Genomic DNA, 25,098 nt, shown 5'->3' on the forward strand with positions numbered 1-25,098 from the left:
GAGCATTACCTTATTCTATTAACGTGGGTGGCAGATGTGAATCTGTATGCAGTCATCACATATAATAACAACCCATCGCCCTGGCGATGCTGGAAATCCTTTTTCTTTGTTCACCGATCACAAATTCTAGTCACGTCAAGCTCTTCCTACAAGTCACCCCTGATCGACCCAACCTCAGGATTATCTACATCTTTGGGCTGCCATACATATTATTCTCTCTTTTATCTACTATCTCCTCTTTTTCCGGTGGAAGTGTCAGATCATAATATGAGTGTAGCGTCCGCAAATGAGGTTATGTGTGGCATGCTCAAGCATCACAATACCGCTCCCAGGGCCAGCTCTGCCCTAGCCGAACATCGTTATCACCCACACGGACCCTTCTCATCCCCCAGCTAAAAGTCCTATCGCAGTCTGGTTGGCGGTATTACAGATATGACCCTGATGAGAATAGACCGAAGCATCGGTGGTATCCAACCGCCAGCACGGTCTCCGGATCAACTGAGACCTGTCTCAAAGACGCAGATACTTGCTCTATTCAGCTCCCCTCGACTAAAAGGACGTCTTTGGATCCCTATTCTAAAGTTCCAGGGTTAACGCGACCGCAAGACCCCTCCTGACCCCCCTTTCCCCTTTGTAAAGGAGACATTAAACCCCCAGAGACGGCAAAGTTCAAAAACGAAATGGGGCCAGGGGCATATACGCACCTGCGGAAAGTTACTTTCACAATTTGGATAACCCCAGACTGATCGAAACTCAACTATGGCGCCTCTATTGGGTATCAATATTAAACCACGTCATAAGCGACTCGAGGTGACCCCGGAAACACGATTTGCGCTGCTTTGTCATTTCCGATTTGCTTGTCTTTGCTGCAAGGAGGTAGATCTAATCAACCCCTGCCATTGGCGAAGACAACATGTTCAATCTCTGAGATCCTTTCTCAAGGCATGGCTATATTACCTCCTAGATATCCCTTGACGGGGTTCCTCGACTTTCGCACAGGAACTATCTAAACCGAGGCGAAAGAGACCTACCAACCTACCACAACATTAGACTAACGGACATAAGGTACAACGCCGTCACTACAACATCCTATGTAATCTGTGCATATGCCAGATCCTGGTCAATACGCATCTTTGGGGAAACGAGTCACTGTCCAGTGGTACACTGAGCGATGCATGAGATGTCAGGACGATCCTTCGCGGTGGTGATGGGCACTTACTCTTACTTCGGCTATCATAAGCCATCGGTTTATGAGAACGTCATGCGTCTAACACATCAACTGCTACATAGGAAGCCTATGTTGGAAGCTTACTGCCTCCAATCAACCATACTCACCCTATATATCCAGCATTCACCACAAGCTCTATCATTCCGGCGCTGACCAGGACATGTTGAAGATGCTTATACTTCATTCGACAGATAATCCCCACTTACCACAAATGCAATTAGCGTTAGCTGCATGGGTCGAGACACCGCATACGACGTCTGTTATCTGGCGGGTGCTAACCATAAAGTACCCTGCGCAAATGAGCACTATCCATGTTTGAATGAGACTGGTGTGATGGCACACGAGAGTCTTTCTGTCTAAAAGACCTCCGGCTTTAACTTTGTGCTAAGTAGTCCGGATCTTCGATATACGAAGCGACTCGCGTTAGTAGGGCCTCGAATTTTACTTGCTCGGGCGCCAATGGAGGAATGGAAGCCGACTAGAACGAACACCCGTTACTTACTGGTGACTATCTTAACTCACAAGGTTGATTCCTTTGATTTTAAGTGCACAAAGTGATCATGGCCAGTCACAACCTCTTCAAATGTTCCATCACCTACAGAATTATCACAATGTCGGGCCAGAAGGAACGGGAAGCCCAGGGTCAGGATCAGGATCCGACCCCAGGAAGAGGAACTCCGAGTAACCAGCTCCAACAAAAAACCATCCTCAGTGGACCGGAGCGATTGGCTACAGAAACGCCTCACACACAAAGGAGACGACAAACTTCGCAACTTCTACCATCTATGCCTCTATGATGCGGTGACGATCGATAGAGTTAATATTACAGATCCCACACCAAAGTGGTCTACGACATATATGCGTCAAACGCATCGCTATCTAGCGCAGAAAAAGCCTCAGAACATTCGTGAGGGCCGGATGACGATAAATTCCCTGGTCAACTGTCGAAGGATTTGAAATATGGTCTTGAACATGGTCCAGCCTTCAGCAGAACGCGCGCGGCCCTCTCCTGGTCTCATGCGTCCCTGCGCTGTGTTAGTTATCTGACGTCAATCTGCGAATCAAAAGGTTAGACTCCGAGCCCTATATCGCCATGGCCTAGGTCAGGGGCCTAAAGGGCTACAGAGGCATCATGAAGGGAAACCGGATACCACAGCTACCGCATCAGTTGTCCACGGCCACACAGAGCAGTCCAAGACAGTCGAATAGGTCTTCGAGTGACGAAGATATTATTCTCATATTGGATGACTGCGTCGAAGAGGATCCGAAAGCTCAGCTGTCACGTTATTCGGGGTAGTCATGTGTGCTTGTTTCGATATGGGGAACGAACCCCTTAGATAGATCAGGCATGGGAAGTCAAGTAAATTGCTCCTTAATGGGGCTTTGTTACTATATGGTGCCCATGATGAGTTTATGCTTGTCATGGGTCTGTTGAGTGATAGGAAACCCTATCAATCAACATGTATGGGGGAGCTTACTCAGAGTAGCAGCGGGGGGATTGATTTGTTTCGAGCTGTGTATGACTGGGTGGGTTTTGTTTCGTTGCTGACCAGGGACAGGTGGGGATTTACTTGGTTACTCTGATGATTATGTTTGTGAGGTCTTGCTGGGTATATGATCATGTCAATGTAGAACAGTTTCTACAGCGAGGTAGTTGATGGTCTACGGGGATCTTCTAAAGAGAATCCTACAAAAGATAAGGATCAGGCCTACAAAGAAGACAATTACAGATCATATCATAGATTAGCACATATACAAACCAAGAAAACAGAATGCTCCGGGAGATCGACACATGAAATAGAAAGGTTATATCTACTCAATTCAAAGTATATGGAGAAGAAAAAAAGTTAATAAAAGCTGTCGGTATTTCCGAGACAAGCAGAACGAAAAAACTCCAAGCCTTAAAGATCCTTAACTATTGACATCCGGGAGATCATTTATTTGAACTGGTCAATGCAACCCCAGTAGCGCTCGACGTCAAACTCGCCGGCATCCTTCCAGAGGTCGTTGGAGTAGGAGAAGAAGACGGACTGAGAGCCGACCTCCTCAACGAGAGCCTTGATAGCGGCAGCCTGCTGGGCAGTACCGGGGACGGCCTTGCCGTTGGCGTTACCGGCGCTAGGCCAGCCAGTCTCAAGGTTGATCACGTCCTTGTTGCAGACGGCCTCAAGGTCCTTGATCTGAGCACGGACGAAGCTACCGGCCTGGTCGGGGGTAACATCGGCGTTGAAGAAGGGGTGGAGGTTAGCACCGAGGATGTCAACGGCACCGCACAGAGCGCTGCCAGACTGCTGCCAGACGTTGATGGGCTCGGTGGTGGTGACCTGGCCCGAGTAGCCGGAAGCCTGGAAGGAGGACTTGCAAGAGGAGATGAAGCCAGCGAGGCTGGAAGCATCGGTGTAACCGTTCTGGATGGCCTCGTTACCAACGACGACGAGGGTAACCAGATCCCACTGGGCCCACTTAGTGATGGCGGTCACCTGCTCCTGGGCACCGCTGATGCCGGTGCTGGAGATGAAGACACCAATGATCATCTTGAGGCCGTTCTCACGGGCAGCCTCACCAATGTACTCGAGACCGTTGCAGTCAGTGGAGTAGACACGGACGTGGGTGAAGCCCTTCTGCTTGATCAGGGCAACATCCTTGAGGACCTGGTCCTTAGACTGGCAGCCACCCTCGTTGGTGTAAGGAGAGTAGGTCATACCCATCTGCTGGCCGCTGACACCGGTGGGAACGGCGGTGGCAGTGCTGCTGGCGCTAGCGCTGCTGGAGGCGACGGCGGAAGTGGTGGAGGGGGCAGCAGTGGTGGTCACAGGGACGGCCGAGGTGGAAGCAACGGGGGCGGAGGTGGGCTGGTCATTGCCGGTGAAGGGGCAGACGTAGGTGAAGTCAGTGCGGGTGACGGTCACGGTCTGCTCATCCTGGGTGTAGGTGCCAGGGGTGATGGTGGCAGGAGTGGGGTAGACCACGACGGTGCTGGTGGGGACGTAGGTGGTGGTAGGGGCAATGGTGTAGGTACCAGCGCTGGGGCAGACATAGGTGGTGGTGTAGATCTTGCTGGTGACAGTGGAACCGCTGGGCTCAACGGTAGCGACGGGGCAGGTGACAGTGGTCGCGGTCGAGACCACAGTGGTCACACCACCGAAGGTGTGAGTACCGCTGGGCAGCTCAGTGGTGGTAGCACCGCAAACGGTGGTGGTATCCCGCACGGTGACGGTGGTGGCGGGGATGGTGTAGATACCGGTGGAGGAGAAGCTGGTCACTCCAGGGGTGGGGAGAGGGGACTCGGAAGTCGCAGGGACGGCGGGAGTGGAGGCTTCAGGGGTTCCAGCCGGAGAGGAGGCCTCAGGAGTGCCAGGGACACCGCCAGTGGGAGTCTGAGCGCCGGTGGCATCAACACCAGGAGTGGTGACCACGGTGACGGTGGCAGTGCTGGTGGAGTGGAGGGTGGTGACAGCCTCGGAGGTCACGACGCTGCTTTCGCTGCTGGGAACGCTGGGGACCTCAGAGCTGCTGCTGCTGCTGGGCTCAGGAGCCGGGGTGTTGATGGGGACCACTGCCGATGACTATTAGTCTGGATTCCTATGACATCAAATGGGGCGACTTACGGGTAGGAGGGCCAGTGATGGTGATGACCTTGGTGGTACATTCGCAGTTCTCATCACCCTCGGCAGGAACCTCAGGCTGATAGGCGCGGTTGTGGTGGAAAGAATCATGGCCATGACGACGCATGTGCGCGACATCAGCCATCGCCGTACCGGCGACGGCAGCCGCAGCGGCCAAGAAAGCACCCCTCATGTTGGATAGAATGGAAATTCAAGGATGGATTTGGGTATATGGTGTTTTTGTGTGCAAACGAATGAGTGCCCGCTGAAAGAGTGAAGCGGTGGTCAAACAAGTTGGTCCGAAAAAATAAGGAGGGGAGGGGGCACACGGCCTCTTCTACTTGATATAGATGGAGAGAAATTCTTCGAACGAACCCGAACAAGAGAAAGAGAGAAAGAAGGGAAGAAAGAAAACAAAAGGGAAGGGGAATGAAGGGAAGAAAAAGGTCACTGTACCAGGGGGAAAGATTCAGCACGGGCTCACCATGACTGGAGCGAACGCCACGAGTCTAGCCAACCGTAGGCAAAAGGGGCTCGTCCACTTGGCACCAGAAATTTCCCAAAAGAAAAAGATGCTGGCGGTGTGAACTTCAACTAGTCAGGCACCAACTGTCCGCTATTGGTGGCCCGGTTACTGATGGTCAGGGTGACCCGGTTGGTGTCGTCCAGTGGTTGTCCGCACGGCTCGGGTAGATGTGGGGGTCCTTCCCTCGGATTGGTTGAACCACGCTCGGGCTAGTAATTCTTGAATGAATTGTGTTTTTTATTTGTTTTCCACTTGGGAAGCAGAACGCCTCTCCAACTTACTCCGTTTGGAACTGCGTTGTCTCACTCCAGCCTTTCTTTGATAAGACTGCTAGATTATGGGTACCATGAGTCCCTTGTCGACCGTTGAGACACACTACTGTTAGTCAGTATCCTTATGGGGCCCATTCAGCCAGCCGCACCGGGATTTGGGGGTGGCTACCCCAAATCATCTTAGTCCTCCTTCGATGCTGATGGAAAAAAGCGATCCAGATACTATGCATAGGAGGTGTCACTGGCCATGGGAAATTAGGGAAAGACACCCATCATCCGACTTCCGGTCGAGGCTGTCGCCCACCTAAACCCAATATACGATCCAATCGCATTTATTCAGGCAAAAAGGGTTCAAGAGTCTGGTACTACGTACTCCATATTAATTTGTCCATGAGAAGAATCCAGCACCAGGCAAACACCCCAGAAATCCCGACAACCAGCAAGAGAGACTGCAAGGAACAAATCGAACCAACATCCCCGCTACGGTGGGGCCCTTCGAACTTTGGGTCCGTCTCAAACCGGAAGTACTCAAGCCAATCCCTCGTGAGTTCGATGATCTGATTGGATCTTGTCCTGAGCTTTAATTTCCGGGCCCCATAATGTTTAGGCATTACCCAACTGGTGTACAGTACAGTACTGGATCAGGGGGGGGGTTGGCCCTCAGCCTCAGTTATTTTTATACGTGGCTCATGAATGTCCATAATGGTTTCTCACGTTGCCGAAGTGGCAATTAGACAATGAAACCGAGGGTAAGCTGACATCATTGGGGTACAGAACCTGCATAATAAACAAGATGAAACCGAGAGAACGGAGTACACCCGTTCATCAATGCCGGGGCCGTTGTGCTCGCTCAGTCTGGAGCGAAAAAGTAAAAATTCAAAAAGGCTAGACTGATCACATAAGCAGCACCATCAGTCGATCTCAAAATCCAGATCACTTGCCGAATGGGGCCTTTTTTCTTGTTTCCGCCGATCCCTTCTTCTTTCTTTTCTTCTTCTTCTTTTCGAGGGAAATCCGGAGTAACACCGGGGGGCAATTTTGAATTGGTGCCATTTCATTTCATTTTATTCTCACGAAACCTTCCCTTTTCTCGTTTTTGATAGTGCGGTTGATCGCTACGGAAAATGCCGACGAATCCGAGACCAGACTGAGTCAAGCTTGGATTTATGACCAGTCAGAAGCCAGCAGAGGGACTTGGCTTATGGAGAATATCCGGTCTAGTCTCGAGAACGGTCCTGTCATGGATCTCCTCGTGCAGTTGCCCCTGATCTGGATATCTCTTTGTTTTCCTTGCGGACTTTCGGACTTTGGACGCGGTCGACGAAGAATAAATAAAATCGATATTCGCCGTCCCGCGTGCGATGAAGTGCCCACATCTTATCCTCTTAAAACACGAGGAGAAAAAGCAACCAGAAATAGAGCAATCCCGTTCCCATGTTGATCGCATGGCGGTGCTGGCCCGTGAACGCATCATCGAACACATAATCCCCATCCCCATCCCCCTTTTCCTTTTCTCCTGATCCTGTCCAGACCTACTTCAATAGCATGCATAGTTTAATTATCTGGACCAATTATTTGGCATGATATCCTACAATTGGAAAGTTCCACTGCACGCCCTACTATGCATGCAAGCAGGCACTATTACCGGATAGATGACACGATATTATATCCCGAGTCACCCCTGAACCTAATAGCAGTACAGAGTATAGTATCTCATTCTTCCAGTTCAGTATCGGTATTATTCGACGGTCAATAAGATACAGTCAGCATCAAAATCCTACCCCGCAGATGGAATGTTGTCCAGTCCATTCAATAATGATTGGCACATGGCACATACCACTGACGTCGTTGAGGCAGTGAGCGACGTTGATCTACATTATCAGATCAGATCTGTCGCCAACATTCCATTCCACCGCACTTGCATGGACATTTTAATTCAGCCTTAGGTGACATTCGTACATATATCAGATCTCAATCTGGCAATACATTTGTATATCCGTATTCATATATACAACTCCAATAGCCCTATAATCCATACATCCCATACATCTACCTATCTATCCAATACGCATCTATTCATCCACACAGAGCCCAACAGCGACCGTCACACCCAGGAAGCCAAGAAAAAATAAAAACAAATAAACAAATATACAATTCTCCAAGAAAACCTCAACCTTACCAAAAGGATTCCCACCTAAACCTCAATCCCAAGACCTCCCCCAAGCTCATTCTCTTCCTTCTTCTTCTTCTTCTTCTTCTTCTTCTTCTTCTTCTTCCTCCTCCTTGGATGTTAGATTTCGCGAGAAGGAAACTAATTGTGATTTTATGTTGTTGTATGCTGGCAGGAAGGGTGAGCTAGGGTATAGTATCTCTCTTTCACGCTCGGTCGCTCGCTTACCCGTTGAGATGAACGGCGACTTATAGATAAGTTTCGCTGTCATGGGTGACAGAGGTCCTGTGGTAGAGTCCATATATGCCCGGCTTCGTTGGTGAATCGTGGGGTGTATCTCTGAGCAAATGCAGGGCCTTATCATGGAGTAGATCTTCATACATATTTGCGGGATAATCACCCTTACGACCATCTAGAAAATAGACCACCCTGATCTCAAGCAAATAAGACCTACACATTACCTCCAAAGCCACCATGATATGAAGCAATGGTTATCGAATTAATATCTCATAAATGCATCACGCTAGCCAAAAAGCAACAAAAACAATAAAAGAAGCCCAACTCTTTAAATCCATCATAAAACTCCAATCCAATCTGAAAACTCCACAACCTCATTGATTAGGGGACCTATAGCCGAGGCCGGTGATTCTAAACAAGCCAACAATTAGCGACACAAGCCACGAGAGCTGGAGAGTAGAGAGATAGAGAGTTCCGAAGATTTCAAGAGAGATGAGAGTTTCCGGCATAGTCTACTGTACCGGCTACCATTCTGGAATAGGATATACTAACCTACTCCACAGAAGCCCTATGAGGCCTGGCTGTTCGTTGGCGGCTGTGCGCTTCGCCCACCCATTTTCGACGTTGTAGTGCTTGACGTCTTGAAGGCCGGCAAAGAGGCCTCGTCCGGCTGTTGCTTGCTATGGATCGAGTCAATATTAGTCTGAGATCCAAATAGGGATCCTTAAATGGAGATAGATGGATTGGGATGGACATACGCGAGCTTGAGTCTGGTTCTTGACCCAAAGGTCTGCACCGAAGTCGTTTTGAAGACGAGCGGCTGTTGATGCTGCTTTAGACATGTTGCCTTGTGGGTTTTTGTCCGATGGATTCGGTTGATGATAGTAGAGGATAGAGTAGGGCAATTCGATAAACCCAAGAGTTTATTCAGCGCAGTGAACACGATAGTAGTTGCTGTAAGATAGACTTGCTTGCTTTGTTATGTTGTTCTGATGATGAAGAATAGATACCAAGTCCATCCATGCTCCAATCCCTTATATACCCAACATCCATGTCCAGCAACATCGATCACCCAAGCCTCTCACCATCCATGATGCCACATCCCAGCACCATGAAAGCAACGCTGTTCCGGATCCGAATGGCATCACCTTACCAACCGCGGCTGAGAACCAAGCCCCCGGGTTCCTGGCGGTATACTATCCATGGAAACCGGAGAGGTAAATTGGGCATATGATATCGGGAGGATTCGTTACACTGGTCGGTGCGCGTCCAATAGGGCTTATGATTATTGGTTGCGGGAGGTGGAAAAGGACTGCAGTGTGTGGTGTGATATTTGGGTGGTGGTGTGGTTGGCTTCCTTAGGCTGCGGCGGGTGGCATGATCCATGGCTACTTTCGGTAGGGTTCATGTTGGATTGGGTTGACCGTCGAATATTCATTACTATTTGACTTTTTCTGATTAGTTTATCTTCTTTTACAGGTGTAATGATATTGTGTAAATATTTTCTAATATTATTGGTTTGGCTTGAATGAGTTGAGGCTGGTCCCTATAATATGCTAGAGACAATGAAAATGACATCATAGCCCTAGAAATCTATACCAGTCTGGAGTAATTCCCATTGGCCTGTTTTATCTATTTCCATTTTGCGGAATTGAACGTCCGGACTGGCTATTGTACTTACAATAAGTATTACATCCAGTTAAATATGGACTATATCAACTGCCTGCTATCAGAGGGCCAAGCAGTCTACATAAAGATCTTTCATTAAATACACAAAACCTCACGGAAGAAACTTCTTCAATCATAAAATGAATTCTAACAGCACCTTTATCAACACTTCGACCTCTTTACCCGGTATTGTTTGAATAGCAATACCCATAAACAAATATATTAAGAATACAAGTTTTTCTTAAATATAGAATGAGGGCTAATCTAAACAAAACCTGCTCTAATATATATTTCCTACAGAGCACTTGGTATTGACCAAACAATAATCGTTTCTAAGGCGGCAAAAGTCAATACTCATACATTGAGAGAGCTAAGGGCTGCCGTCAGTCGTGATCCAGAAATTGATTTCCACTTCACAAGATAGTTTTCAAGTGTGCTGCAGATATCGTTGTTGGAGCGGTGTGAAGGTGATATGGCGGCTCAGGGCCTCAGTGGCTGATATCGACAGAAGCCACCGTTTAAGCAAACAAAGAAGGTAATCTTCGAATTCGGTGTTCTCGTTAGAGTTGCATTCGGCACGGATAGTTAAAGCCCCATTAATAGTATTTCGTATCTGGGGGAAGGCCCTGGCGTTGGTCCTCCCTCTGGATATCGTTAAACCCCATTGAAAATTAAGACAGGATTTGAACAAACCAAAAGCCTTCCGAAGCTTTTAACAAGCTCGATTTCGAAGTCGCAGTGTTCATCAGCCTGATACCCCATTGGCTTTGTTGAATCGAAAGTCATTGCAACATCGAAATCTATCCAAACGACTCTCTCTGGGGGTCCACGGACAATAAGACTGTTCTTTGGGTAGACGTCGCGGTGGTGAATTAAGGCGCTGTGAATTCCCCTCAGTCCAACAATCGCGGCCTGAAGACGATCACCAGAATAGTTTACACAGTTAAGCTCTTCAGTATCCTCTAGATATTCGAGCAAAATGGCATTTGGAGCATGAATGTCATTCATAAAATGATTAAGATGGGGTTGGAACCTGACTGGATCAAGTCGGTCGATATAACCGTGATAATATGGAACGACCCCCTGCTCACATACCCCAAACGAATGGAGATTTCTGTAAGCATCGATTCGCAGCGAGAACGGTTCAAGTCACGGCCCTTTCTGGTGAACCCTGGGTCACCGTTGTCGTGGAACTGTAAATTCAGCATTATTCTGATAAAGCCTTGAGGGCAACTCACCACTTTCAAGTTTCATTACATAGCGATGACCGCGAAGCTCTACCTCGAAAATTGAGGAAGCCTCCGAACTTTTGAGTTCTTTCCCAGTCCGTAAAGAACTGGGGTCAAAAGCAACAAGGTCTGAAGGATGTTCGGACATTGTGGTCGCACAATCAATAAAACGAACGGCATGTCAAGGGTTTTGAAGATTGCCCTGGATTTAAACACAATGCGGCAGGCAAGCGGTGACTAAACCAGAGGCTGTGGCTATAAATCTACAGGTTCGCTTCCACCAATGATATCAGCACTAGGCCGAAGACGATCATTCTAACATATCGAACTATTTCCTCCTTACATGTAAATTAGTACCTGGTACTAGGTAGGTTCAGTTAGTTAGGCAAAAGATTGATATCGTTGTTACGGGTTTCTACCCCCATCCCTTTTATTGACTCTTTTCTTCACTTTTCTTTCTTTTTTCCTCCCTTACTTTTCGCTTCACTCGTCTCTGCTGTTTCTCATCCACTTACGTGATATGTGTTTCGCAATGAGACACCGCATCAGCAAAAAGCACGAAATGGAGAATATAGAGGTGGAATTCATCAATCAGTCTATGGATCGGCTTAATCTCCTCGCCAACACCGATGAGTTAGCCAGACAGACTGTTGTCCGTATATTTCGCGAGCTTAAGCTTTCCCCTAGTTCAGATACCGAAGAAAAACAGGTGTGGACGGTTGACCAGGAGAGTATGAGCGTTCAGATGCCGGAACACTTTGGTTTGTTTCTACAGCTAATAGGTACGAGATCGCCATTTTAACCATTTTTAGAGCAACTGATGACCGACATCGCCCTTGTATACTCCACTGAAGATTCCAAGTCAAGCTCGATCCGACCCAAAGCGGACGGGGTTCTGTTGCACCTGTCGGCTATCGTGAGGAGGAAGAAGGATCAACTTTACGCTGATTCATCACTGCTCAGTCATCACATTCACGCAGCACCGTACTGGCATTTCCAGACAACAACCACTGGATCTGATGATCTGGCTTTCAAGGCATCGGTGGACTACGTTCTGTGGTATGGAGCATGTGGAGATTGGGACACAAACTTGGCGGTAGTTCGAAGCAGCGGTCTACTGGATGACGAATGCTGGGCAGCTCTTCCGAGCATGTCGGTCGTTTATGCCGCCCGAAAAGCAAGAAAGTATAAGGGTGGCATCTATGGAGTCTGTACCGATAGCCACACTTGGACCTTCTTGCACCTCAGCGACAGAGGCCGTGTAAGTTTTTATCTTTAGATGGAAGTCTGACGACGCAAACTCACTTGAGGACAAATAGATATCCAGACGTTGTCTAATATGGGATGATAACAAACAGGAAATCATCGGCCAACTTTACAAGATTATCGGGCAGGCTTTCGACCTCCACAGAGCGCGAGAGCAGGACCCGAAAGCTCGGGAGCGAATAAGAGATGAAATTTTCGCCTGGAATGAGGATAAGAAGAGCTCTGACGATAAGAGTCGTGTTGATGATGGTAATATAGCCCCTGGGGGTTGGTGAAGATGGTGCAGAAATCCCGAAGGGTTGGATTATTGCTAAGCGATGGAATAATGTTGATAACCACGTTAGTGCAGGGACCCTCAAAAGAGGATAAGATTGCTAAACATTCAATGGGGTATTTCTGAATTTGCTAGAAATTTACTCTGAAGGGGAAAGTAACATTCAACCACAGGTAATTATGATCTTATGTAGGTATTAAGCAACACGAAGTTGGATAGCCAACCTGTCTCCGGAGACGGCCAACATATCAACCACCACACACAAGAGAGTATAGGCACAATCACAAGTTATAATTATACCTTGCCGCAGTACTCATCTTGGAAGGCCTAACGGAAGTCATTATTTTTAGGATAGGTGTTAATAACCCAGCTAGTATGTTCTTGCCTATCAAGACAGGGCAGGACTGGAAGTGATCGTCTGTGTTATGTTCAAGATACCTCGGTTGTCCGTCCACAAATATGAGCAACTCGGTTAAATTAATCTGGGTGTGTTGCCTTTGGGTCAACTGTTCAATAATCGAACAAGGCATAATCGAGGCTGACACATGTAATATCGACGAAGTGGTGTTGAGAAGAAATAAACGATAGCTGGTGAAAAAATAGAACACCTCCTCTCGGACAAAATACGATGTTCAATCATGGCTATTGGCAGAGTAAAGCATACACCCCAGGGGCCTCTGGGGTAATCACTTTATCAACAGCATAGCCGCAGAGAGATCGACAACCCCAAGATAAGATCGCCCAATCAACACCTAGAATAAGTTTCAGGCGTCCTAGAAATACGACATAGCCTCTAACTATTCCAGCATACAGAACATATGTGACCTGAACTTCCCGTTTGTAAGGGGAAGAGTCTTGATGCTAATCCTCATTCATCCGGCCAAGCAAGATTTGGCCCCGAATATGTTCAACTCATGATAGAGGAAAACAGAAGATCGCTCAAGCATAGCCCGAAATAGATTCACCAATATCGACTTTCACCTTACTTCGCCGCAATTTGTCTTCTTGGCATACTTGTTACTGGAAGGAAAGAGGTGGCGTTGATAGCAGAATCAAAGATATATAAGGGGCATCAACTTCGCTGGATTCAGGATTATATCTCCAAGAAAGACTGAACAAAGCACACTTTTCTACGGGCTATACTCCTACATTCTATTCTCAAAATGCAGTGGACTACCATTCTAATCGCACTCGGTGCCCTCTCTACCCAGGTATGGAACACTATCTACAATAATCTCCACTAGCTACATTCAACTCACAGAGTCCCCTTTCTCAGGTATCCGGAGCTGCCACTAGCAGTCCCTTCGAGAAGCTTCCAATAACCACCCCAACCTGGGAGGTAGAAGTGACTCCCGGCGGCGACAAGGTCACCCTCAATGGTACCGTGCAAGAAGTGCACGCCCAACTCCTCAAGTTGAACCCCAACTACGACAGCGACTTCCCCGCCAAGCGTAGCGAAGAGCCATCCAGCTTGACGAAGCGAGACTTCAAATATGAGAAATACTACTGCTGGGGAGAAGACGGCTGGCATTATTCCCGCAAGCGTGGCGATAGTGGCGACCTACAGGATGGGATCGATTACCTGAACAGTATCGGAGGCACGCCGAAAGAGGCTCCTGGCTCCTGTGGTCGTGTCAGTTGCTCGTATAATATGGCTATCTATTGGTGCAACGCTGTACGTTATTCCTCTTCTCGATTTGAGGGCTGCGTGTTGAGCTTAACTGATTATTCTGATCTAGAACTCTGAGACACAATATCTCAAGTCCTATGCCACTATCGCTTCAGGCGCCCAGTTCCTTTTGGACAAGTGTGGTGGAGATAACAAGCCCCATGGGGAAGTGGTCGCCCCGAATCACTGGAGCGTCAGGGTTGTGTCGGATGCTTGTTAAATGAATAAGCCCATGTTCATTCTTGTTGATAGACATCGCTTTGTACAGATGCGTTTCATTCGTCTTCCCCAACCCTTGTATATTAGTGTGAAATTAATATATACTATACACGTCAATATCCACAAAACAACCAAAAGAAGAAAAGACAACTCAAAACTACTTCAACAACTTCCCCCCGTTACTCCCAATCAACTCCCCCGTCAAAAAGCAATCTTTCATAGCATAAAGATACGCCTCAGCCACATCCTCCGGCTTCCCAATCTCCCCAGTAAGCGTCTGACCCCGGAACATCTCAATCATTTTCTCCAGACTATCCGTCTCCAACGTCCCAAATATCTCCGTCAACACCGCTCCCGGCGAAACCGTGTTCACCCGAATAGGCGCCAGATCAACCGCCAATCCGCGCGCCATACCCTCAATAGCAGAGCCGGTAGCAGCCACGAGCGTCCATCCCGGTGCCGGGCGAGTGGTCAACACGCCGCTGGTGAAGGTCATCGACGAAGATGGTGCCTGACGAAGGTAGGTCGGGGCATGCTTGGCGAGGATGAGTGAGCCGATGAAGCGGACGGTGCCCGAAGACTCGATGTAGGGGACATCGAAGGTTGGGTCGGTGGGTTTGCGGAGGCCGAGAGCATCACCGGCTGTCATAACCACATGGTCAAGGAGGACTTTGCCGTCCGTGGTCTGGGTTCCCTGTGCGTTCGGGAAGGTATCCGGGGCCGTGGCGAAATTGTAGAGGTTCACTACGTTAGCTTCGAGGGTTTCGCGATCAGCAAGATTGCAGACGGTGCCGGCGATGCGGTTTGTGTGCTCCTCGTCCGGGTAGAAGGTCTTCAGGCGGGTGATGGCGGAGTTGACTTTGTCGGGTTTGGAGCTGGCAACGATGATGGAGGCGCCGTGCTCGAGGACAACTCGGGCTACGGCAAAGCCGATGCCGGATGTACCTCCTACGATAAGGACGCGGGTGTTGGCGAGTTTGTTGGTGGAGATGTGGGTGCTCATGCTGGTTTGTATAGACTTCTTGGTTCGTGGAGATGGGTTTTTGAGGTTGTTCTTGTTGGGAGATCTGGATACTGTTGGTTTGCCAGTTTAGTCGCAAGGATATTCCATCTTTATAGCCTTCTGTATTGATGTAGCCATGGACATATTTGTCATCTCGATCTCGCAAGTTTGGAAATTATACATGGGCTATTTCCGTGTGGAGAACCTTATCTCCGCCTGCACGCAAACGGCCTCGCACTGCTTTCTAAGCAACTCTTAACTTTGCAGGCCGTTGAATTTATCTCCGGCCGTAAACCCGAGAAGCCTAAAGCCGGGGAGGACCCATTGGTACATGAATGAAAGGCATTAAGCTATTGCGTATCGTATTCATTATATACTGTGCCTAAAAACAACGAGATTGAACATACACATGAGACTCCAGACCCCATGAACCATTCGCCAACCCAAGTATATCAAAAATAGATCTTAATACATAGTGTATCCATCTATGCTTTTATCCATCGAATGTTGTATTGCTGAAATAAAGTGAGACGCAACTTGTTTAGTCCCAGCCGTTGATCTTCATAGTTCCCTTCTCAGCCAGGTTCTGGTGCATCTTGAAGGCCTGGAAGAGCAGGTGAGGCTCGTGGCCCATACCCTTCTTCAGGCACTCGTACTCGGCCCGGTCGAGGTAGTCCGTGAGAATTGGCTTGTAGTCGGGGTGAGAGCACTTGTCGATAATGACACGAGCACGCTCGCGAGGAGACAGACCACGCACGTCGGCAAGACCCTGCGGACGTTAGTATCACAAGATATGATGCACAATGCGAGCGAAGAAAGCTTACCTGTTCAGTAACGACGACGTCCAGATCGTGCTCAGTCTGGTCAATGTGTGTGCAGAAAGGCACAATACAGCTGACACCGGTGGGATCAACCTTGCTAGGGCGGGTACTAGGAGTGTGCATGATACTGTATTTCGAGCTGCGGAGGAAATCGGCGGAGCCACCAAGACCGTTCAGCATGCGGGAACCCATGACACAGGTGCTGTTGGCATGGGCGTAGATATCCACCTCAACGGGGGTGTTCATGCCAATGCAGCCCAAGCGACGGATGATCTCGGGGGAGTTGGACACCTGCTGAGAGCGGAGGAGAAGCTTGCCGGCATAGCGCTCCCAGTTGTCGTAGAAACGCTTGAATCCATCGGGAGAGAAACGAATCGAAGTCGCCGTGGCGAAGTCCAGGTTGCCGCTATCGAACAAGTCCAGGAAAGAATCCTGCAGCACCTCAGTCCAGACCTTCAGGTTGGTGAAATCAGCACCACCCTTGCTCAAGCCACCGATGACAGCGTTGGCAATGTTTCCAATGCCAGACTGGATCGGCAACAGGTTCTGGGGCAGGCGGCCATGGTTGACCTCGTGCTTCAGGAATTCAATCAAATTGGTCGCAATGGCCTGCGAAGTCGCGTCCTCCGGGGCGTTGGGCTGGGTCTGGTCGGGATAATCCGACTCAACGATAGCAACAACCTTCTCGGGGTCAACAGGAATGTGAGGAGTTCCGATGCGGTCCTCGGGCTGAAGGATGAGGTAAGGCTTGCGTCTCGGAGGAAGCTCAGACATGGTGATATCGTGGAGGCCCTCGAATGAAGGGCTGGCGGTGTTCACTTCAATGATGACCTTATCTGCCATCTGAACCAATTCCGGTGAAGCACCGACGGAAGCACCAGGGATGATACCACCATCCTCGGTGATGGCGGATGCCTCAATGACGGCGACATCCAGCCTATTCTTAGGCTTGTTCAGTGTGTACCAGCCCTAAAACTAGCGTTAAGACGTCTTGCCCAAATTGAATGGTCTCAGAGCAACCTACATAAACCAGATCTGAGGGGAACATGCTCAGATGCTTATCGAAGAATTTGATCTGTCCGGAGTTGATACCCTTGGCAATCTCCTTGCCGACCTGGTGAGGACTCCGACGCTCGATCATATTCAGTCTAGCCCAGCGGTTCTCCGTCTCGGCGCCAGATGAAGCACCGACAAACAAGGTGTACTGCAGCTTTCCTTCAAGTCCATTCTTCTCGACATGGTCGGCCAGTGCCGTTGGAACTTTCCTGATAGTGGAAGATAGACCGTTAGCCCGATACAATTTACCATATCAAAGATTGTTGACATACTTGGGGTACCCAACACCCGTAAATCCGGACCAGCCGATGTAAGAGCCATGAGGAAAGAATTCGATGAGATCCTCTGCCTTGGCTAGCTTCTTGAGGTAGGAAGGCCGCCTAACACGACTTCTTAGAAGAGCAGAAGCAGACATTGTGGGTGTTGGAGAAGGAAGGAGAGGGTAGGAAAAGAAACAAAGAAGGAGTGGAGAGGAGAGGAGAGGATGGAGAAAAGAAGAGGAAAAAAAATGAAGAAAGGAAGCACGCGGAGGGGAAGCTCTGAGGATAGAAATATGGTACAGGAACTCAACCCCCCCGCCACAAAAACCCCAAAGTGGAGAGCGATGAACCCCGGGACAAGGGATGACAGGTATTGAATTCTTTCCCCGTTGAATCCATTAATTACTGCTAGTAAGATTGATTTACGTGGAAGGATTAGATTTGAGCCGGTCTCATTGGGCAATCCTTGCGCCCTTAGTTCAGAATGAGATTTTTGTTTGAGATGTTCGCTATCTACTCTAGAAGAGCTATACAGTGGTGGCACACGTCGAGACAAAAACAGGGTGAGATGGGTTTCTGAAACCGTCAACCCGGACTATTCTTAGACAAATGAAACTACCCTGATAACACACAATGTTTTCTTTTCGTCTATCTTTTTTTCTCCCTCCTTTTTCGACTCCGTAGTTTCAGCGGAAGCTTCACTATTGACGTCATCTCGGCGTATTCTCGGCTCTCTTATCCTTCCATGTGTCCGACGTCATCTTGATATCAAGCACACAGAAATCCTTTTCCGTTCGGGCTGATCCTACATAGAATTGCTACTGAGCATGTATCCTTTATCACAAAGAGTACTGTCATCCAGCGCACATAATGTGTCGTTTGTTCGATGTTCATCACCATGGGCATACTTCTAGACAAACATCCCCGTGCTGATCCCGAGTCTTGTCCGGTCTGGCCCCATCGGCCCAGTCTCGGCCTGTATCGGTTATCAGTCTTCGGCCACACGGAGCTTTCGTCCGGAGGCATCATTGGCCACGGTCAACCGATGCCGAGACAATATCCATCAAACTCCTACTAATAGACTACTAATAGTAAGTAGGATCCGAAGAAAGCGAACCAATAGTTGATCCTTGCACCTGTAGGGCTTTGTTGCCCGCCAGGTACACGAAACTCGACATTTACCCTTACGCTGAAGTGGCAAGGCTAGCACGATGCAAGAGGGTTTCAGTAAGACATAATCATTGATCAACCGGATTTCCCTTAAGTAAAGTACAGTGAAAGTACAAAATGAATAGCAACCCATATGTGATCCATCCCTAATCCCTTACACCAATCCGGAAGAGATCTCGTCCGTGGGTCCTTGAATGCCGGGGAACCGCCGCAGTGAGGATGAACCCCCAGTGCCTGTCTGCCCCAGACTGCGTTTCCCCGGCACGCGAAGGACCACTCTAGCCGAGATCCAAGAAGCGACAAACCCGTTCGTGTAAGCCATTGAACATATTCGCTGGTCATGTAGGTATCAGATCCACTGCCCTCGAACAATAAAACAAAGTATAAAAAACAAAATTGATAAAACACGGCACGTGGAAGAAAAAAGTGAGAACAGGAAAGAGAAATCCTGTCCATGACTCTTCCCAGACCGACGCCAGGGATATCTGGATATGGTTTCATGTGCAAAGATTCATTCATGTCAGGAGAGACTCCATCCTACATAGGTCATCTGTCTTAATATCGAACGTCCCTCTCCAACCAGAAGGACGCACGGCGATCCCAATTACTCCTCCTTATTAGAATCAGAAGCGTTTTGCTCAGCGTCAGCCATCTCCGTATCTTCTTTGTCATCCTTCTTATCCGAGCTGGCTGCCTCCGGAGCAGGGGCACTATTCTCGGGATCGGTGCCCTTGACCCAAGAACGGAAACGCTGATTCATTTCGTCCACCTGATCCTTGCTAAGACCGTGCGCCCACATGGGATTATTGACGAATCGCTCAGTGAACCGATCATGACGTCTTTCCTTGATCGCCGCCGCTTCCTTGGCAATTTCCTCGGCCGACTCATCCGGGGAAGCGGTCGGACGCCACCACCAATCGTAGCTACCAGGCTCGTACAGAATATGGTAACTGTTAGCACAGATTCGGATGATGAGGCCATCCTGGTGCACAAGTGGGCGGTAATAGCGATTGTACTCTTCTTCTTGTTCGAGCTTAGGTGGTAGGTTCCGCTTGAGGAATGGCATGCGCAACTGGGAGAAAGGCACGCCTTCTGTTGGGTCACGCATGGTGTAAGCGGAGACGTAGTACGACCACCGCGCTTCCTGACTCAACTCTTCATTTTCCAAGGTAGCGTCCTCGGGGGTCAAGAGTTGCACTGTAGTCTTTTTCGTGTTCGGATGCTATAAAGAAAAAAACACTCTGTTAGAGACGGCATCGATAGATTCTTCGAGCTAGTCAGTGAACTTACGTAACTAATGCGGTAGATGTCGCCATCCTTAACCAGCCTTTCAACTTGCTTGCGATACTGAATCTCCTGGTTGTGAGTGGTCTCCTCCCTGTCCCGCTCCTTGAAGAAAACGTTAATGATGTCGGAGCTGCGGTCTTTCGAGTCGCCATTGAAGATGGCACCAGCAAACTTTGAAATACCAGCAAACATTTTCTCCAGATTGTACAACTGATAGCCACTTCGTAGGTAATAGCGACGGAGAGTCTCCTCCAAGTGGGAGGACTCCATATCCCCTTTAATGACTTCTTCGCACATGCGGACAATCTGATTATACAAATTCGCTTTCGGATCGCAGTCATAGAAGAAATCAGTAGGAACCTTGTCGATAAGACCAAGTTCCTGAGCAGGTTTGGCCATAAGGGCGCGGCGCACATCCTCGTGAGCATCCTTTTCGTGTAATTTGATGCGAAGCAAGCGCGTATAGAGAATCTCAAACGTGCGGAAGAAGCAATAGATATTCAAATTGGCGTACAAGTGATGTTGTTTCTTCTCATATGACTCATTGAGGGTGTATTCCCGTGCCAGATTGAAATTGCCCTGGCCGGGGTGGTCCATCCACTTCAGTTCGGCCACGTCGAAAGTCTCGGTGGGATCCGGAACAGGTGTCGATGGGACTAGGACTGCATCTGGAGTGCCGTCACGGCTGGCGGGGTTGCTTCGGCTTCCTTCTTTCTCGGTCCGATTGGCCTTCTCGCTGCGACGCTCCAGAACGTCGCGCAAAAGGTCCATCTTCTTGCCATTAAGGCCCTTGCGACTACGAGGAGTCGAGGACTCTTCCGCAACCAGACTCTCATCATCAGCCTCGTCGGTAGGAGAGGTTCCCGTGGAAAGCTCGTTCATGTACACATGGAAGGTATCACGGTCCATGCCAAAGAACACGGGGATAAAGTCCTTGATAAATGTCATAACCTTCTGGGGGTCAGCACCGAACCCAGCAGAATTGCGGTCGATGAAAGTCAGAAGCAAGTGAGTAGCATCGATCAAGACTGCTGAATCATCGAAGGTGAGCTCAAACTGGTGTCTGGGAACCTGGAACCCGCTCTTGCGCAGATTTCTGCTCTCCTCAAACTTGTTTTGAATTTCATTCTGGATGTGTTTTGCCACAAATAGCTTCTTGTCCGTTCCTTTGCTAGCGATCGCTTGATGGTCAAGACTCCGCCAATAAGCCTTCTGCATCTGCTCGCGCCAAATCTTATCCCATTCACGCTGACTAGCCTTCCACTCCTCGCATTTTTGCTTCAGGCGAAACAACACGATGGGTAGGACATGACAGGGCCTCTCAAACATCTCGCGGATTATCTTATCACCAAGTTGTCTGTCATAAATCTTCTTGATCACGCGTTGGTAGATGGCCTCGCTCTGGCCACCGAGGCCAGGAGGAAGCTTGAAAGCAGCTCTCTCCGCTTCGGACATAACAAGGAACTGCTGCACAATAGGTTCGATCAGCTGGATAGTGCGAGTGCAAGCCTCAATGTGATGATCATAGTCATGTCTGTCTTCTTCGATACGGTGTAGTGCATCTTCATACTGATTCTTCCGGTGGGCCACGAAACCAGAATCTTCAGATGCCCAAGTGGGATGAGAAGCCCATTCGTCGTTCAAAACACTATAGCACAACTGATCACGGCCGCTGCAAGGCTTCTGACGCTCCCGCTTCGGAAGAAGGCGGTAGCTAGGTCCCAAAGAGCGACAATGGGAAAGATTGACAAGTCCGGGCTCTTGCTTCGGCTTGGACTCGACAATCTTGTCTTCGGGCTCTTCAACGTGCATAAACCGCTTGAACCACGCCATAAGTTCGGGGTTAGAACCAATGTACCCAGCAGCCCGTTTTACAAGCACATGCCGGTCAATGAGATCGGTTGAGTAGAGATTGCAAAGCTTGAGGAACTCGCTGAATGTCTGCTTATTACCAATGTATTTCTTAACACGATCGAAGAATGCGAATTCCTCTTGCGTCGGGGTAAGCGAGAACGTCGGTTGAATTGGCTCGGGCAGTGCAGGAACGAGAGTTGGCGAAACTGCCGGAGCTTCTGCTTGGGTCGGCTTTGCATGGTGAATCTTGGCTCTCTTATTGACATTGCCGGGCTGGAGCGTTGGTGGACGGCCTCCCTGAACATCACCCATTCGTGCAGCATCTGCGCCTGCAGAAGGCCCCGAGAGTGACGGCCCCAGTGTTGATGGAGCTCCAGGCCCTGGTCGGCGCTTCTTCCCTTCTTTACCAGAGTCCTTAACATTGAACTGGCCGAGAGGAGGCATTTTGACATCACGGTTAGGAGTTTGGGATGGAAGAGCGTTGGCGCTGGGATAACTTGGCTCCCCACGCACATTGCTCATGGGGGCCGCCTCCTCCGCCTGACGCGCAGCGGCCTGTTGCTTCGCGTGAGCAGCGGATTCAGGCAGGAATTGTTTAAAGTCTTCCAATAGATCCGGCGCGGTATTGAACAACTGAGTCACTTGAGCGTAGACATCCTGGATAGGCTTTGACTCGCGCTGATATGTCTGTAATATTTCAAGGAACTGCTTGTATATTTCAGGGGCACTTGCGAAGCGGTTCTATTTGAAAGGTAAATAACGTCAGCAAGGCGAAGGGTAAGCGGGAGGGATATGAGCCATAAGACTAACCTTGATCTTGTTGACATAGCTGATTGCGTGGTTGAACTCCACAGGTCCACGCTTCAGATCCGCCTGCGACGAGCCCTGAAGCATGTTTGATCCGACACCAGCAAGACTACTCATAGGCTGCGATAAGCTGGAGCCTTGCCCTGAAGCGGGGGACACCTGCATGAGAGAAGGGCGGCCCAGACCCGCAGAGGCAGCAGAAGCTGCACCCTGAAGCTGCGACACACCCCGCTGGTCCTGTCCATGAGCCATGGCTGCTGCACCCGCGGCTGCTTGCTGCTCTTGTTGTGTGGGGTAGTCAAAGTGATGGTCCTGAGGCTGGCCCTGTCCACCTTGTTGCCCGAACATACCTGGACCCATCATGCGAGATCCAGGGGAGTAAGAGCCAGTAAGGTTACTTTGTTGCTGCTGAGGCTGATGTTGCTGCCAGCCAGATCGTGATTGGTCAAAGAACTCAGGACGACTATGAGAAGCCATCCCACCAGAGGGACCCAAATCGGCAGATGAATCCATCGAGTGGCGAGGGCGAGGGGGCATACTGATAGTGTTTGTGCCAGAAGGAGTGGTCACTCTGATGACGTCTGGGTTGTCATCTGTCCCACATTCGATTCTATAACCGGGCGGCAGGAAGGTATTAAAGCCCTGAATGAGAGCGGGGTGACCATTGAAAAGTGTAGAGACACGCTGAATGACTCCGGGTGTATCGATGCTATTTCAGTCACTGTTAGTGAAACGCATTCAGTGAATACACTTGGATGACTAATACTCACGCTTGACTTTTGAAGTCTTTCATTATGTCAAGGAAACGGTTATATACATCTGGCTGATCAACGAATCGTACCTTAACCTGATCCAGGTAGCTGAGTGCATCCTAATCACTAGTCAGTTAATCTGCCCCTCGAGGAATGACAAAGCTGAATATGGATACAAACAAAGGATACTCACGTTCAAGATCGGCTGTTGACCCTGGGCAAGCGCAGCAACATTCCCTGGAATCTGAGGCCCAGATCCGTTGAACCCCATCATGGGCTGTCCTGGTGGCCCAGCAGGGTGCTGCATGTATGACCTAGGAGTTCCCTCTCCATGTTGAATTTGCGGACCATACATGGGACCGGGAGCGCCAGACGACTGCATAGACCCTTGGGGACCGTTGGGTGGATTCGACCCCAGGTTGGACAAAAGACCATTGGGCCCATGTATGGAGTTCGGTACCTTCGACGCTACAGGCTGATGCAAAGGAATCGACCCCGTATGACTTTGAACCGGGTGGTGCTGCTGTTCCCGCTGTCGCTCCAGCTGTTGTCGCTCCAGTTGTTCGCGCTCGCGCTGCTCACGCTCTCTGTGGGCCATCTCTTCCTGACGCTGCCTTTCGATCAATTCGCGCTCTCTCGAGTCTAGCTCACGCTCTCTGTTAATGGACTGAGGGGAAGGATGTTGCATCGCCTGGCCGATACCTGGTAGCGAATGCCCCGCGCTATGGGAGGGAGCAGAAGGGTGCTGTCCATAGGCAGGAGGTTGATGTGGGCCGGCATGACCCTGGCTCAACTCTGCCAGCCCAGGAAGTGAGTGCCCTGCCGGTTGGCTCGCCGGATGGTAGGGGCCTAGTGCAGCAGACAAAGCAAGTCAATAAACCAATACACACTGCAAGCATTATGGGAATGTGGCATAGAACGGGGATCCTAACCAGCTGGTGGAAGAACCGGTCCGGTAGGCTGCGACGATGGACCTTGTTGAGGCGGTGGGTTTTGACTGTAGAGGGACACAACCAAGTCAGTACGTTCCATCTGCAGAGTACATATTCCAATGTCGCTTATAGAGTTCGTCTGAATCACTCACCTGAAAGAGCCCAGAGGGCGAGGTTGTTGGTTCATTTGATCCATCCCCGGGTGCGATGGCAGGCCGCCCGGGTGCCAGTTATCATTCCCAGAGTTCATGATCTGTGCATAAATGGATTGCTAGAAAGAGTCTCTGACTTTATTCTCTAATCAACAACAGGGTATAAGTCTGAAAGTGAGTTGTGGGGCCGCTGATAACTTCAGCCTAAGCTCTTGATCTGTTATTCCTTTTCGCACGGTTGAGTACTCTTTCTCCAAGTCATTTCACAGCGACATCACTGTGTTGGAGACTGTGGCACCACACAAGCACAACACAGACAGGGTAATAACGAGTACAAGACCCAAGGGATCTATACCAGGAGGCAAACAGAGGTAATAAGGAGGTAAAAGAAACTGTTCAAGCCAGCAAGCGGCAGACTAGATTGGAAATGATGGTTTGCGCGCGACCGATCACGGCTCCTCCCAGAGAGAAGGCGGAGAGGGACTTTGACTACGCTAACCCCTTTTAATCTATAGCGCCTCTCTTCCGCACCATCCTTTTTCCGTAGTTTGCATTCACAGAGTGACAGACCGTTGATTGGCCCACGCAAAGGCGGGATCAGCAGTGCCAGGGACTGCCTTTCGAGCCTTAGAGCCTTAAAC

The 25,098-nt window shown here is 49.4% G+C and overlaps 8 protein-coding genes across 8 annotated transcripts; 2 read left to right on the forward strand and 6 right to left on the reverse strand.

The window, feature by feature from the left end:
* Positions 1 to 2,950: 2,950 nt before the first annotated feature.
* On the reverse strand, positions 2,951 to 5,313 carry F9C07_2279014 (putative cell wall glucanase). Its single transcript, XM_041288709.2, has 2 exons — positions 4,837 to 5,313; positions 2,951 to 4,784 (listed from the first exon to the last, which is right to left on the reverse strand). The coding sequence occupies exons 1-2, from the start codon at positions 5,024 to 5,026 to the stop codon at positions 3,166 to 3,168; spliced, it is 1,809 nt and encodes a 602-aa protein (XP_041141286.1). The 5' UTR covers positions 5,027 to 5,313; the 3' UTR covers positions 2,951 to 3,165.
* Positions 5,314 to 8,280: 2,967 nt separating this feature from the next.
* F9C07_615 (uncharacterized protein) lies at positions 8,281 to 9,027 on the reverse strand. Its single transcript, XM_041288708.2, has 3 exons — positions 8,797 to 9,027; positions 8,555 to 8,718; positions 8,281 to 8,449 (listed from the first exon to the last, which is right to left on the reverse strand). Exons 1-2 carry the CDS (start codon positions 8,878 to 8,880, stop codon positions 8,563 to 8,565), a joined length of 240 nt encoding a protein of 79 aa, XP_041141285.1. The 5' UTR covers positions 8,881 to 9,027; the 3' UTR covers positions 8,281 to 8,449; positions 8,555 to 8,562.
* A 1,275-nt stretch (positions 9,028 to 10,302) lies between these two features.
* On the reverse strand, positions 10,303 to 11,083 carry F9C07_2227473 (uncharacterized protein; the record flags this gene model as incomplete). Its single annotated transcript, XM_071509801.1, has 4 exons — positions 10,303 to 10,350; positions 10,400 to 10,739; positions 10,802 to 10,899; positions 10,964 to 11,083. The coding sequence occupies 4 exons, from the start codon at positions 11,081 to 11,083 to the stop codon at positions 10,303 to 10,305; spliced, it is 606 nt and encodes a 201-aa protein (XP_071365594.1).
* A 384-nt stretch (positions 11,084 to 11,467) lies between these two features.
* F9C07_617 (uncharacterized protein) lies at positions 11,468 to 12,570 on the forward strand (the record flags this gene model as incomplete). Its single annotated transcript, XM_071511436.1, has 4 exons — positions 11,468 to 11,696; positions 11,748 to 12,196; positions 12,294 to 12,450; positions 12,488 to 12,570. 4 exons carry the CDS (start codon positions 11,468 to 11,470, stop codon positions 12,568 to 12,570), a joined length of 918 nt encoding a protein of 305 aa, XP_071365595.1.
* A 1,068-nt stretch (positions 12,571 to 13,638) lies between these two features.
* Positions 13,639 to 14,364, forward strand: F9C07_618 (uncharacterized protein; the record flags this gene model as incomplete). Its single annotated transcript, XM_071511439.1, has 3 exons — positions 13,639 to 13,686; positions 13,737 to 14,150; positions 14,215 to 14,364. 3 exons carry the CDS (start codon positions 13,639 to 13,641, stop codon positions 14,362 to 14,364), a joined length of 612 nt encoding a protein of 203 aa, XP_071365596.1.
* A 156-nt stretch (positions 14,365 to 14,520) lies between these two features.
* On the reverse strand, positions 14,521 to 15,366 carry F9C07_619 (oxidoreductase; the record flags this gene model as incomplete). The annotated part of the gene is made up of 1 exon (XM_041284267.1): positions 14,521 to 15,366. The coding sequence occupies one exon, from the start codon at positions 15,364 to 15,366 to the stop codon at positions 14,521 to 14,523; it is 846 nt and encodes a 281-aa protein (XP_041141282.1).
* A 295-nt stretch (positions 15,367 to 15,661) lies between these two features.
* On the reverse strand, positions 15,662 to 17,816 carry F9C07_2279018 (putative acetyl-CoA hydrolase Ach1). Its single transcript, XM_041288728.2, has 4 exons — positions 17,516 to 17,816; positions 17,212 to 17,452; positions 16,191 to 17,156; positions 15,662 to 16,135 (listed from the first exon to the last, which is right to left on the reverse strand). Exons 1-4 carry the CDS (start codon positions 17,656 to 17,658, stop codon positions 15,908 to 15,910), a joined length of 1,578 nt encoding a protein of 525 aa, XP_041141281.1. The 5' UTR covers positions 17,659 to 17,816; the 3' UTR covers positions 15,662 to 15,907.
* On the reverse strand, positions 17,817 to 24,917 carry F9C07_2279019 (uncharacterized protein). Its single transcript, XM_041288727.2, has 7 exons — positions 24,458 to 24,917; positions 24,306 to 24,370; positions 23,567 to 24,222; positions 23,392 to 23,492; positions 22,625 to 23,330; positions 19,964 to 22,555; positions 17,817 to 19,895 (listed from the first exon to the last, which is right to left on the reverse strand). The coding sequence occupies exons 1-7, from the start codon at positions 24,553 to 24,555 to the stop codon at positions 19,278 to 19,280; spliced, it is 4,836 nt and encodes a 1,611-aa protein (XP_041141280.2). The 5' UTR covers positions 24,556 to 24,917; the 3' UTR covers positions 17,817 to 19,277.
* Positions 24,918 to 25,098: the final 181 nt, after the last annotated feature.

This window comes from Aspergillus flavus, chromosome 1 (genome assembly GCF_009017415.1).
Source record: "Aspergillus flavus chromosome 1, complete sequence".
Taxonomy (NCBI): Eukaryota; Fungi; Ascomycota; class Eurotiomycetes; order Eurotiales; family Aspergillaceae; genus Aspergillus; species Aspergillus flavus.

What these genes read in the sequence shown, in the direction of transcription:
- F9C07_2279014 (XM_041288709.2), bottom strand. Translation starts at nt 5,026, where the DNA reads ATGAGGGGTGCTTTCTTGGCCGCTGCGGCTGCCGTCGCCGGTACGGCG. An exon ending in CATCACTGGCCCTCCTACCC is followed by an intron (nt 4,785 to 4,836) that starts GTAAGTCGCCCC and finishes AGTCATCGGCAG; the next exon opens with TGGTCCCCATCAACACCCCG.
- F9C07_615 (XM_041288708.2), bottom strand. Translation starts at nt 8,880, where the DNA reads ATGTCTAAAGCAGCATCAACAGCCGCTCGTCTTCAAAACGACTTCGGT. An exon ending in AGAACCAGACTCAAGCTCGC is followed by an intron (nt 8,719 to 8,796) that starts GTATGTCCATCC and finishes CTCGATCCATAG; the next exon opens with CAAGCAACAGCCGGACGAGG.
- F9C07_2279018 (XM_041288728.2), bottom strand. Translation starts at nt 17,658, where the DNA reads ATGTCTGCTTCTGCTCTTCTAAGAAGTCGTGTTAGGCGGCCTTCCTAC. An exon ending in TCCCCTCAGATCTGGTTTAT is followed by an intron (nt 17,157 to 17,211) that starts GTAGGTTGCTCT and finishes CGCTAGTTTTAG; the next exon opens with GGCTGGTACACACTGAACAA. An exon ending in ACGTCGTCGTTACTGAACAG is followed by an intron (nt 16,136 to 16,190) that starts GTAAGCTTTCTT and finishes TAACGTCCGCAG; the next exon opens with GGTCTTGCCGACGTGCGTGG.
- F9C07_2279019 (XM_041288727.2), bottom strand. Translation starts at nt 24,555, where the DNA reads ATGAACTCTGGGAATGATAACTGGCACCCGGGCGGCCTGCCATCGCAC. An exon ending in CGCCCTCTGGGCTCTTTCAG is followed by an intron (nt 24,371 to 24,457) that starts GTGAGTGATTCA and finishes GTCCCTCTACAG; the next exon opens with TCAAAACCCACCGCCTCAAC. An exon ending in ACATCTACCGCATTAGTTAC is followed by an intron (nt 19,896 to 19,963) that starts GTAAGTTCACTG and finishes TTTTCTTTATAG; the next exon opens with CATCCGAACACGAAAAAGAC.